The following is a 13,354-nucleotide window of genomic DNA, read 5'->3' as shown; positions in this document are numbered from 1 at the left end:
CACGGTGGCTCACATTAAAAAAGAGGAAGATTAGCAACAGATGTTAGCTCAGGGCAACTCTTCCTCAGCAAAATAAGTAAATAATAAAATAAAAAGGAGAGATCAAGAGAGAGACAGGATCCGTGGTCCCAAGGAACCCTGCTGGCCCCACCCTCACCAGCCCCCCCAGCTCACCGATCAGCAGTTGCACGATGTTGGAACCCGCGTACTTCCTCACATCCTCGATCCAGTGAGGCAGTGACAGGAAGGAGCTCCTCTTGGTGATGTCATAAGCAAGGATAGCCCCATTGGCACTGCGGTAGTAGCTCTGGGTGATGGTACGGAATCGCTCCTGGCCTGCCGTGTCCCAGATCTGCAGCTGGAGAAATAAGGGGCCTCCCGTGAACCTTGTGGTGTGGCCAAGCACAGGAGACAGGGAGGGCAATCCCAGAAACCCACGCCCAAAGGTGGTTCCACTGGGCAGGCCACCAGCCCACACCTTGGCAGGAATCACACAGGAGCCAGAAGGGGGACAGAGAGAGAGAGAAAGCCATCTCAGCCCTCAGAAAGCAACTTGGTGGCCCAACTTTGATGAGGACAAGAGAACGCAAACAGAAGGTGGGCAGCCCTCATCTCTGCCCTCTAGAGTCCCCAGGGAAAGAAGGTGAGGGGATAAGGGACGTACTCTGCACTGCAGCAGGAAGTGCACTCGACCCTGGGGCCTCTGTGTGCCCTCTCTCCCCCAAACAATGGGCTCACTGCTGGGGATGCTGAGCCAGAAGAGCTCCAGCCTCTCAGTCTGGCAAGCTGGCCCCAGGTATACCATGAGGCTGGCTGTGTGCACGTCCAGTGCCTTCCCCTCTCCGTGCCTGTAAATGCGCCACTGTGCTCAGTCACGCCTGATGCTCCTCCAGCATTAGGGTTCTCTACTTCTGCCTCAGCAACACCTGATGGTGACGGGGCCTGAGTTGTGGCAGTGAGGGACTCAGGGAGGCGGTGGGCAGAGTCCTCTTATGGGGCCTTTACCATCAGCTGACCCAGCTTAGCCAAGCCATAGGCAAGGAGCTTGGGGTCTTGTCCCGCACATGTCTTCACTTAACAAACACCCATTAGTGACTGCTGCCAAGCCCTCCTGGACAATGGCCATGGAGGAGACGTGCCTGTGTGTAGCTTTCTGTGGAAACAGCAGCCTGGCAGGAAAGACACCAGATAGGGTGCGGGAGGGGCTGGGCCCGGGGCAAACCTGGACTTTCACTGTGCCCAGGCCAGGAGGCTGCCCGCTCTGGGCAGAGATCACCAGCTCTGGGACTGAGAGAGATGGACCGTGGGTGGGCACTGGAGCGAGCAGGTGTCAGGGCTCTCAGGGGCTCAGGCTGGCTTTCTCTGCTCCACAAACCATAGGTTCTCGGGGCTCTCTGAAGATAAACGTGAGCCTTTGGCCTCCACCGAGCTGCAGGTCATCCCTCCTCCTTCGCCAGCGCAAGCACTCTGGGTGCCTCTTTATCTAGTTCTCAAGGTATGGCAGGCCCTCTAGTCTGTCCGCGGTGGGCATGGACCTGGAGGCCTCAGTTCCTGGGGGCACAGCTTCTGGCCCTGGCACTGTGGAGGTGACCACCTTTTTTCCCTAGGCCCCACTGAGAGAAGTTTGAGTTAATGAGCTCTGGGCCACAACATGCCAAATAAACTCTTCCAGTCCTGAGACTTCCTATTTCCTCCCCAGCTGCGAGGGGCTCCAAGGAAACCAGGCCCCATTCTCCGGAGCTCATGGTGTCTGCTAGGCCATGCACGGGGAGAAGCGAAAGGCAGGAACGTTGGCACTACACAAACCTGGGATCCAGATGACCAGGAACGCACCCCATACCCCAGAGGAGAGTACACAACACAAAAGTCAGAGGCCAAACAGAATAAAGCAACTTGCAGGAAACAGAAACTACGCAGAGACAAACCCCTCAAAAACAATCATCGGTCTTTTCAGAGATAGGCAAAGATCCATGAAACAATGATTGAACACTATTTCAAAAAAAGAAAAAATGGAACATTCAGAAAGAAGAAAGGAGCCCTTGAAAATTAAAATATAACATAAATGAAAAATGCAACATAGGGTTGGAAGATAAAGTTAAAGAAATCCCTCCAAAGTAAGAAAAAAATACAAAGAGATGGAGGAAAAAAAAAAGAAAATTGCAGAATCAGCCTAGGAGGTCCATTATCAGGACAGTAAGAGTTTCAGGAAAAAAAGAATAGTAAAATCAAGGGGAGAAATCAAAGAAATACTTCATAAAAATTCCCCAGAACTATCCAACAGGCCCACTAAGCACACACAACGGAGGAAGACAGACTCACGCAAAACATGACTGTGGGAATCCAGAACCATGGAGAAGAAAAGACGATAAAAACTTGCAGAGAGAAAAAAAAAAGAAACAACACGTTTCAAAGTTCCACATAAAAGTTTCATATGACATTACATATTCAATGAAACACCTAAAATTATGAGAGAAAATTATTTCCAAAGTAGAATTCTCCGCCCAATCAACTATCAACCAAGTGCAATGGTTTAATAAAGACATTTTCAGACACACTGGCCTCAAAAAATTTACCTTCCTGTTACCCTTTCTCAGGAAGCTACTGAAGGTTCCTCTGCCCAAAGAAATCAACCAAAAATAAGAAAACGTGGGATTCAGAAAACAACGAATTTAACTCAAAAGAGGCACAAAGGGAATCCCCAGGATGGTGGTAGAGATCCCAAAGCAAGAGCCGAGCAGCGAGCCTGGATGCCAGCCCATCTGGAGCAGGCCACGGGGCTCTGGGGCAGCTCCCAGCTCCGGCAGAGTACCGAGCGTCAGACGAGCCCTCCCTCCAGAAACAACCATTAGACTGAAAAATACGGGACACTGTCGTTTTCAGGATGGAAACAACAAGCAGCACAAGACTGTAATCCTGAAAGAAGCAAAACTCATGAAATGCACCTCATGGTCGCCATGACTCTCTACCTGGGGATGGTTTCCTGACCACAGGACAGTGGGCTAGAATCTAAGCAGAGCACGGTGGTCCCACTGAGCTGAGGAGGCAAAGATCAGAGTCTGGAGCAGCTGATACGACTGGGATGAGAAGCAGTGCAGGCGGTGTGAGAGCCCCGAGTCTATGTGGGGCGTCCTGTGAGTTCTTTCCTGAGGATCCATGCACAGCAGGGGAGACAGCCAGAACCTTACAGAGAGTGGCTCCTACGGGGCTGAGAACAGACCAGAGACAGAGGTACAATGAATGAAGTGGGAAATTCATTCAATGAACTTGACAGCAGAATGGAGATGGGGGAAAAAAAAGAATCAGTGAACTTGAAGAAAAATCAATAGAAATTATTCAGTCTGAAGAACAAAGAGAAAAAACGATTGAAGAAAAATGAACAGAGCCACAGGATCTGCGGGACAACATCAAACAATCTATATTCACATAACTGCAGGCCCAGAGGGGAAGATAGTGAGAATGTGGCCGAAGTAAAGACCAAAAATTCCAAATTTGATGAAAACATTGACTTAATGATCCAAAGAGCTCAGCAAACCCCAAGCAGAAGAAACACAAAATATATCACAGCAGACTATAACCAAACTGATGAAAACCAAAAGTAAAAGAGAAAATTTTTAAAGCAGAGGGAAAAAAAAGATATTATATACAGGGGAACATTAAAAATGACAAGTGATTTCTCATCAGAAATAATGGATGCCAGAAGACAATGCTGAAAAGTAATAAAAAGAAAAAAAAAGTACTGAAAGAAAAACTTTCAAGACCAAAGTCTATATCCAGGAAAAAATATCTCTCAAAAATGAGGGTGAAGGGCCAGCCCCCATGGCTTAACGGTTAAGTTTTGCGCACTCCGATTCGGTGGCCTGGGATCGGCTCCCAGGGGCAGACCTACACCACTTATTAGCGACCATGCTGTGGCAGCAGCTCACATAAAAAAGAAAAAAAGACGAAGATTGGCAATGGATGTTAGCTCAGGGCAAATCTTCCTCAGCAAATAAAAAAGAGAGAGAGAGAGTGAAATAAAGATATTTTCAGATAAATGAAAATGGAGAGAATCTCCCTGGGAGACCTGCACAACAGGAAATACTAAAAGATATTCTCTAGGCTGAAGGGTAATGATATTAAGTGGAAACTCAGATCTATAAAAGGAATGAGATCCACCAGAAATTGTAAATAAGTAGGTATATATAAAATACTACTATTTTTCTTCTTGTAATTTCCTTATAAAACAGCTGACTGTAAAATTATAAATAATGGCTGTAAAGTGGAGTTTATAATGTACTAGAAATAAAAAATATGACAATATAGCACAAAGGAAAGGAGGGCAGATAAATGAAATTATACCATTGTAAAGTTACTGCACTTGTGAAGTGTCAGATATAAGTGAGAAATGAGAAGTGTTAAGCGTAGTTGTGAAGTATGAAGTGCTACAAAATTGACTCTAAAGAGATTTTATAAGTTAAAGATGCATATTGTTAGCCCTATTTCAATCAGTAAGAGAAATAACATGTCAACAGAGGAAATAAGATGGTATTCTTTTTTTTTCTTTGAGGAAGATTAGCCCTGAGGTAAGTACTGCCAATCCCCCTCTTTTTGCCGAGGAAGATTGGCCCTGAGCTAACATCCGTGCCCATCTTCCTCTACTTTATACGTGGGACGCCTACCACAGCATGGCTTTTGCCAAGCGGTGCCATGTCCCCACCAGGGATCTGAACCAGAGAACCCCCGGCTGCCGAGAAGCAGAACGTGTGAACTTACCTGCTGCACCACCGGGCCAGCCCCATTTTTTTTGCCGAGGAAGATTCATCCTGAGCTAACATCTGTTGCCAATCTCTCTCTCTATTTTTTGTTTTGCTTGAGGAAGAATAGTCCTGAGCTAACACCTGTGCCAGTCTTCCTCTACTTTATATGTGGGTCGCCACCACAGCATGGCCGACGAGTGGTGTAGGTCTGTGCCTGGGATCTGAACCTGTGAACCTGGGCTGCCAAAGTGGAGTGCATTGAACTTAACCACTATGCCACAGGGCCAGCCCCTAAAATGGTATTCTTAAAACAAAATTCAATTAAACCAAAAGAAAGTGGGAAAGGAACAAAGGAATAAAAAATAGAAGAGATAAATAGAAAACAAATAGCAAATGGTAGATTTAAACTCAACCATGCCAATAATTACATTAAATATAAATGCACGAAGCATTTCACTTAAAAGCTATAGTTGTCAGACTGGAAAAAAGGCAAGATCCAACTATATGCTATCTAGATAATATCTATATGTATCTACCTACACAAATAGGCAGAGAGTAAGAGAATGAAATATATACATATATCACAAAAAGTAAGCACAGGAAAGTACAGTCATGCGTTCCTTAATGACCAGGAAACTTTCTGAGAAATACAGTATTACACGATTTTGTCATTGTGCAAACATCACAGAGTGTGCTTACGCAGACCTAGATGGTGCAGCCTACTACACACCTAGGCTATGTGGGACTGATCTTATGGGGCCACCATTACATATGCAGTCCGTCGTTGACCAAAACATTGCTATGTGGCGCATGACTGAATAAGAACGATGGTTATGGTAACATCAAAGTAGACTTCCAGACAAAGAATTACAAAAGATAGACATTTCATAATGATAAAAGAGGCAATTTGTCAGAAAGACATAATGTTACTAAATATGTAAGCACCTAATGACAGAGTTTGAAATTTCCTGAAGTTAAAACCGACAATAACTAAAGGGAGAAACATATCCGCAATTGCAGCTGGAGATTTGAACACCTCTGTCTCAGTAATTGATAGAGTAAGTAGACAAAAGTATCGATATAGATGAAGAATATCTAAACAAAACTGTTGATCCAATTGACATTTCCAGAACACCACACCCAAAACTGCAGAACAGCACGTTTTCAAGTGGACGTGAAATATTCACCAAGGTGAACCATATGCGGGGCCACAAAATAAGTCTCAATAAATTTCAAAAGACTGAATTCTTACAGAATATCACTCTAACCACGAAAAACTAAAATAGAAATCAAGAAAGCTCTGGGAGAGACGTCTTCAAGATGAAATGGAGAGAAAGCAATATATTGAGAGGAGAGTTATACAATATGGTAGACAGATGGAGACAAAAGTTATACTAATTAGAGAAGAGGCTGGAGATGAATTAGTGGTAAATACATAGACACTTAAGCAAAAACAAGATGACTGTTACTGCCAGGAAAAACTAGTGAACGTGGGAAATGAAAAATGACGGCAGCATACGACATGACTTAGCTATGAACGGCGTTTACAAATCAGGATGTATTTATTCAATTATTTCAACAAGTATTCATTAAACACCTGCTGTGCGTTCTAGGTACTGAAGATGTCAGGGCCAACAAAACAGATGCAGATTCCTGTCCTCAAAAGCTTACAGTCTAATGTGGGAGACAGAGGCTAAGATAATGATAAGTATTTATTATAAAATATACTTATTTATATATAAATATATAAAATAAGCAAAAATATTAATGTAAAATAATAAAAATAATAAGTATGCTAGATAGTGATAAAAAGGAAGAAACAAGCAAGGGAAGAAGCTGTGAATGGTAGGGAATGAAGTTTTAGATAAGGTGGTCACAGAAGGCCTCACTGAGATAACTTTTGGGTAAATATCTAAAGAAAGTTAGCTAACTGTGCAGATGTCTAGCTGTGCAGGAAGCTAGAGGAAGTCAGCTGTGCAGATATGTGGGAGATGAGCATTCCAGGGAGAGAGGAGTGCAAGTGCAAAGGCCCTGGGGCAGAGACATGACTGGTACATTCAAAGCAAGCAAGAACAGTGAGTCTGGAGAAGAGTGAAAAGGAGGACAGTAATAGGGGATGATAGAGAAGTAAGTATGAAGGGAGCCAGATCATGTAGTGCCTCACAGACCGCAGTGAGAACTTTGGCCCTCACTCTGAGTGAGGTGGGAAGCCACGAGAGTTCTGAGTGAATCAGATATACATTTCAACAAGATCACTCTGATTGCTGTACTGAGAACAGATGAAAAGAGAGCAAGGACAGAAACAGGGAGACCAGTTAGGAGGCTCCAGCCATACTCCGTAAAAGATGGTGCTTCAACCTGGTGGTAGCGATGAAGACAGGCAGAAGTGATCAAATTCGGGGTATATTTTGAGAATAGAGTGGAAGGAACTTAACACTGATCTAATCAATATTACCCCACAACTCTCCTGAGAGGATACAAAGTGTGCATGTGTGTGATGGGGGTTGGGGTAGTGCTGTGAGTCAGTGAAACTCGCATCGCCCAAAGTAGGCAGTCAATAGATAACGCCTATAATTGGGGGCAGGTGGGGAGGTGCGGGGGGAGGGAGATGCAACATAAGCAGGAGAAATAGAAAAATCCCATCAACTAAGAAGAGTTGGAAGTGATCGCCCCTGGAGCGTGGCGGTGAGGGTGTCAGGAGACCTTTTTCTAACAAGACTTGTTGAACCAAATGACTCTTTAAACCATACACAAGGGGCTGGCCCCGTGGCCAAGTGGTTAAGTTTGCGCGCTCCGCTGCAGGCGGCCCAGTGTTTCGTTGGTTCGAATCCTGGGCGCGGACATGGCACTGCTCATCAGACCACGCTGAGGCAGCGTCCCACATGCCACAACTAGAAGGACCCACAACGAAGAATATACAACTATGTACCGGGGGGCTTTGGGGAGAAAAAGGAAAAAAATAAAATCTTTAAACCATACACAAGTATAACTCTGATAAAAATAAAAACTATATTAAAACCCAACAAAATAGCTACAGATTACGGTATCTAGGTCAACCAATTGGTGAAATTTGGGCAGTAAGGGAGGAGGTATTTTTGGAAAGTAGGTCCTTCCCATGACTGGGAACACTCTCCCCCGGTTCCCCAACATTGGTGGGAGGGAGGGAAGGGAGCAGCGTCAGCACTCTGGACTCAGACAGGCCCAAGATGGGAAACCAGTGCTGTCACTTACCAGCTTGCTGTCTCTGGGCTAAAACTCAACTCAGTTTTTTATCTGTAAAAACAAAGGTGCTGTAAGGGTCAAATGATAGATTCAATATGCACAGTGCCTAGCACAGAGAAGGTGCTGGATAAATGCATCCATTTAACAATATTTACTGAGTTATTACAATTTTTCGCTGATGTTTTTAGTATATGCGAAATAGCTTTAAGGCAAAGTAGAATATACAAAGTGTCCCAAAAAAAAATAAATTGGGCTGTGTGCAAGGGTCATTCATTTGTTCGTTCAATACATACTAAGCTTCTGCCATGTCCCAGCCCCTGTTCTAGAACTGGAGATACTGCAAGGAATGAAACAGAAACAGAGATCACATTCTAGTGAAAGGAGGCGGACAGGAAGAAGGCAGAGAGGACACTTGCAGAGAGGGATAATGAGCACTCTGAAGAAAATTAAGGTAAAAGCAGAGACTCTCCGGGATGGAGGCCTCCTGGGGTGGTCACGGAAGGTGACACTTGAGCTGAGGCCCAATGAGGAGGAGCCAGTTATAGGGACAGTGTTCAGGCAGAGGGAACAGTGCAAAGGCCCAGAGACAGAATAAAGCTTGCCATGTTGGAGATACAGGAAGGGCAGTGTGGCCAGACAGCAGTGAAGAAGGTACTCAGAACAAAGTTATACTAATTAGAGACAGAAGTGAGAGGGACTTACCCCCCTAATGATGGACCCTTGGCCAGTGGGGGGCAGGGGATGCCTGGGCTAGATCAAGCCCCACCTGCCCACGGCAGTGACCAACTTGAGCATGCAGCCTCTATAGTGTTTCCTTCCTTCTGTTTCACTCTCCAGTCCTCACAACAAACGAGCTGTGAACACGCCCTTGTCTTAGGCTGTTTTCCGGGGAGCCCAGGCTAAGAAGAGATGTGTTCTGATTGATGTCTGTAAAGTAGCACCCGGGCTGCAAGGCGGAGAACACCCCTGCCGTGGGATTGCAGAGAGGGCTCAGGAGAGTAGGCCCAATCGCTTGGCCTAAATGCCCTGTGTTTCAACAGAGGTGGGAGAACCCAAGCTGGGAGAGGCGTCACTTTCCCGACAGCCAAGCACAGCTCCTCTGCCAAAGCCCCAGGCCTGCCTTGAGGCAGTCCCCCAAGGGAGGATGGGTGAAAAGTTTAATGAGTCTGATCAGCCACCTTAGCTACTGGAAAAACAGGCAGATGAGAAAGCAGACAAGCAGACTGGCATCATCCTGAGCCATCTATGCGAGAGGACAGTCCTAGGCTCTATGTCTCAAAAGCCAGAGCAGGACCTACCACGTGGATGCCGTGGGGTCCTGGAGGGGACAGGAACGCCATCTCACTGCGTCCTCAGCAGAGCCTGCAGGCTGAGACCACAAACCCAACGTCATAGCGAAAAGCAGGCTCTGAAGGCATGGTGATTGGCCAGGGCACCTCAGCATGAAGCTGAGGTCAAGCCCGTCTCTCCGTCTTTCTGCCTCCCTCCCTGCTGCCAGTCCTCAGCAGGGGCTAAGGGAGCGGGAAATCATGGGCACTGAGTCTCCACTGCCTTTGCCTTTCTTGCTCCCTCCCCTCACACTTGTCACCACCTCCACCAAGCCTCACACCAGGATCAAGGCAGACAGTCTCAAACCTGCTCAGGCTTCTGCCCTTGCAGCCCAATCCATTCTCCACACAGCCAATGTGGAGCTGCGAAAACAGTGTTCAGATCTCGTCACTCCTCTGCTCTCCACCCTTGCGCGGCATCCCCTAGGTCCTTCGGATCCAGGCCTAAAGGCCCCGCAGGATCCGACTTTACCTGCTGTTGCTTCGCCGTCGCCGTGTCTGCCTCCCTGCCAGTCCTTGAAGACTCTGAGGTCTCCATATCAGGGCCCTTGCCCTTGATGTTCTCCCTACGGGACTGTTCTTCTCCCAGACTGTCACGTGACTGCTTCCTCTCTCCATTTCAACCTATACGCAAATATCACCTCCACCGACAGGCCTCGAATGACCACCCTTTCTTAAAAGAACAGCCCATCTTACCCCCTCACCTCAACTTATTTTTCTTCAGTGTCCCCCACTGCCTGACCTGACAGACGCACATCAACATGCACACATTTCTTTTTTTTTTTTTGAGGAAGATTAGCCCTGAGCTAACATCTGCTGCCAATCCTCATCTTTTTGCTGAGGAAGACTGGCCCTGAGCTAAGATTCGTGCCCATCTTCCTCTACTTTATGTGTGGGACGCCCACCACAGCATGGCTTGCCAAGCGGTGTCACGTCCACACCCGGGATCCGAACCGCTGAAGCAGAACGTGTGCACTTAACCGCTGCACCACTGGCCAACCCCCTGCACACACTTTTTAAATGTTTACTGTCTTTCCCTCATAGGAGTTTCATGAGGGCAGAGGCTGTGTCTGTCTGTCTTTTCACATATGCCCAGCACCCAGCATAGTGCCTGACATGTAGAAAGTGCTGGATAAACATTTGTTGGATGGATGAGTACCGTTTCTGCTCTCAGAGCCTGCTATCCTGCCCACCTGGTCTTTGTCTAGTGGCTTGGACTGTAGGCTCTAGCTCAGGAAAGCTAACCGTTGTGTGTTTCACTACCCAGAGTACATAATCGGCCTTAAACTACTGAGAACATCTGCCAAATTGAAACCACCACCCCACCCCGCATACCTCTCCACCCACCGGAAGTTCTCTGCCTGCACTCTTACTTGACAAACAGGCAGGGACTTTGTACCGTGAATTATCCTCAAGCCCACCCTCCCTAACTCTCTCACCTCCCACCACTTCTCTGACCTTCCCCAGCCAGGCTCTCTCTTACAGTAGACTTTAGGGGAAATTCTCTGGCCTGCTGATAACTGGGGTAAAGTCCAGAAGCAGCTGCTGTGCTGGGCACAGAGGATGGGAGTGAGGCCCATCAGGATGGAAAAGGGTTCCCAAAGCGCTTATGCTCAGAAGAGGGGAGGTGCCCCCACTGTCCAACTCAGCAGGGGTTAGTCAGATAAGTTTCAAAGGGGTGGGGGAGGGTGGGGATTTCAAAGCAGCAAGAGTCCTGGGTCTCGGGTCCTTCTTTTACCTTGTTGATGGGAGGGCTCAGGCCCACAGATTGCTGCCTCAGTCTGGGAAGCACCATCTCAGGGTGAGGGATGAGGCTCATTTTCTCTTCTAAGCTTTATACCAGTTTACTCTGTCCCTCTGAGTCCCCACACCCATGATAGGGTATTATCATTCTTGTCATTATCTCCTTTTTCTAGGATAGACTGCATTCATCTTGACCTTTTGGTGAACTCCTACCTAACCTTCAGGACCCCAGCTCAAAAGTCACCTGGTCAGTAGAGCTTTCTCTGACAGAGCCCTAAGTAGAATTCATCCTTCTTTCCTTCATGCCCCCATAGCCCTTTATTCTTGCCTCTGTAACAGCACACACCACGGAATATGTTATCCATTTAAGTCAAATGTCCCACACTAAGGTGCCTTTGGGGGCCAGCCAAGGAACATAAAATGTAGGAAGATGACAGAAAAGGATATCCTGCCTGAGGCAACTTCAATGAGAAAGAAACCAGCAAATCATCACTCTGTAGACCAAACAAACAGGCTTCATAGTGGGAACTGGCCCAGGGCTGTCCACATGGGGCTCCCGGTTTGTAAGTCTGTCTGTTGCCATCAAGAACGGGTTCGTGAGAGGACAGACCCCATCTTATTGTTTGTGCTACCAATAACCTGGCGCAAAGCAGGCACTCAACAAGGAAGGAACCCTCCCGAAGGCAGGCCAGCAAGAGGGAGACAAGAGACACAGCAGGCTACAGCTCTTTCCAGGGGTTCGTGGCTGCTGTTCCTGCGGAGTGAGTTCACATGCGCCCGATGGGAAATCAATCCTGTTGATTAGGTTAAAAGCACCACTGGCAGTTCAGTTCCCAGAGGCTGCATCCAGCGCCGTCCCTCCTGCTGGAAACAGAAGAGGATTTGGTTTGAACAGTCTTCTCCTGTATGACAAAGCAGGCAGTGCGAAGTTCCCTGCTTCTTCATAGCAGACAAGGACCTTGGAAAAATGAGTTCTCAGGACAAAACTCTGGAAACTGGTCAGACTGACCCAATTACAGGTTCCTGAGCTGTTTCTCATGGTGTATTGGGATGTGGTGAGTCGAATCAGGAAGAGGAATCTGCAGGCCACTCCTCTGGCCAGCCGCTGCCACTTCTCCTGCTTTGGTTCTCCAGGGAAGAGCTTGGCCCATGGCTCACAAATGAGCCACAGACCAAGACGTGGGTGCACTGTTAAGAGCGACGTGAGACACTGCAAAACCTCCAGTATGTTAGCTGGTAAAGACAGTCAGGCAGGTGGACAGACACCAAGTGAGGCAGAGAAAGGAGAGAATGTGCTGGGCTAGCAACACAGGGCGGGGCAAGCAACATGGACCTGAATACAGATGGTATTAGAGGGACAAGACGGTTCCTCTGTGGAGGGCAGTAAGGGCTGGGGACGGGCTTCTAAGCCCAAAATTCCTCCTGCCCCTAAACATGGTTGCTCAAGATCCCAGCATCAGAGATACTTTCTTTGTCCCTTGTTAAAACACAGCTCTCCTTGGTAGGGTCATCTGCAGTTCGAAGTGTAAGAGAGATCGGGGATCCTGGGTTCCCATTCTACTCCACCAGCTGAGTGATCGAGGAGGGTCACGGTAGCCTCCCGAGTCTGCCTTTCCTCGTCGGCAACCTGGGAACGGCAGTGAGCTGCAGGGGCCAGCGGGAGCACGGGGCGCAGGCGGGGTTCTAACGTGTCTGAGAACCACCAGGCGCCAGCGCTTCACATCCGTCAGTCCATTGCATCCTCGCGGCTGCCCTAGAAGGTAAGTCTTACATTTTTACAGGAGGGGCCACAGGGTCACAGGAAAGAAGTGGCAGAAGAGCTGTGTCTGACTCTAAAACCCCACACCCTTTACTGTGTGCACAGCTCTTCCACAAACCATATGCGTTTTTGCTTTTTGTATTTTTTTCCAAGAAATCTCATTGATGTTTACACCTCCTGGAGGAATCAGTCAAACCCTTTCCTGAACAGTCTTGGTGGGAAAAAGACACAAGGTAGTAAAAGACTCTAACCTCTCACCAATGAGTCCTGCCTTGGTCACCGGCAAAGGGCCGCCAGGTCCCCAGAGACCCCCCTCTTCCCTCTCATAGGGAAGCCGAGACCATCTATCACTACTCAAGCCTTTCCTCCACGGCCTTCTTCCCTGCCACCACCCAAACCACGCTCACAGGCCCCTTTAGGCATTAGAGGGAAACCTGAGGAGTGAGTGAAACAGAGAGGACACCAGGGGCCCTTCCGTTCGATTCAGTCCAGTCGGGCAGGCCCCGGCTAGGCCTGCAAGAGTCCACAACAAACAGTGTGAACTGCAGTGCAAGCTCCCTGCGGCA

At 47.7% G+C, this 13,354-nt stretch overlaps 1 protein-coding gene across 2 annotated transcripts in view; it reads right to left on the bottom strand.

The window, feature by feature from the left end:
• The window catches only part of RAB43 (RAB43, member RAS oncogene family), a 32,633-nt gene that overhangs the window by 6,514 nt on the left and 12,765 nt on the right, over positions 1–13,354 (bottom strand). Inside the window, exon 2 of one of the 2 annotated variants that reach the window (XM_070574579.1) lies at positions 175–358. In XM_070574579.1, the coding sequence (XP_070430680.1) occupies positions 175–358 (184 nt within the window). The remainder of the gene's footprint in view (positions 1–174; positions 359–13,354) is intronic. The other variant, XM_070574577.1, reaches the window with a different exon arrangement.

This window comes from Equus przewalskii, chromosome 15, assembly GCF_037783145.1.
Source record: "Equus przewalskii isolate Varuska chromosome 15, EquPr2, whole genome shotgun sequence".
Taxonomy (NCBI): domain Eukaryota; kingdom Metazoa; phylum Chordata; class Mammalia; order Perissodactyla; family Equidae; genus Equus; species Equus przewalskii.
The sequence above is the reverse complement of the archived record's forward strand: the minus strand, read 5'-3'. Positions and strand labels throughout refer to the sequence as shown.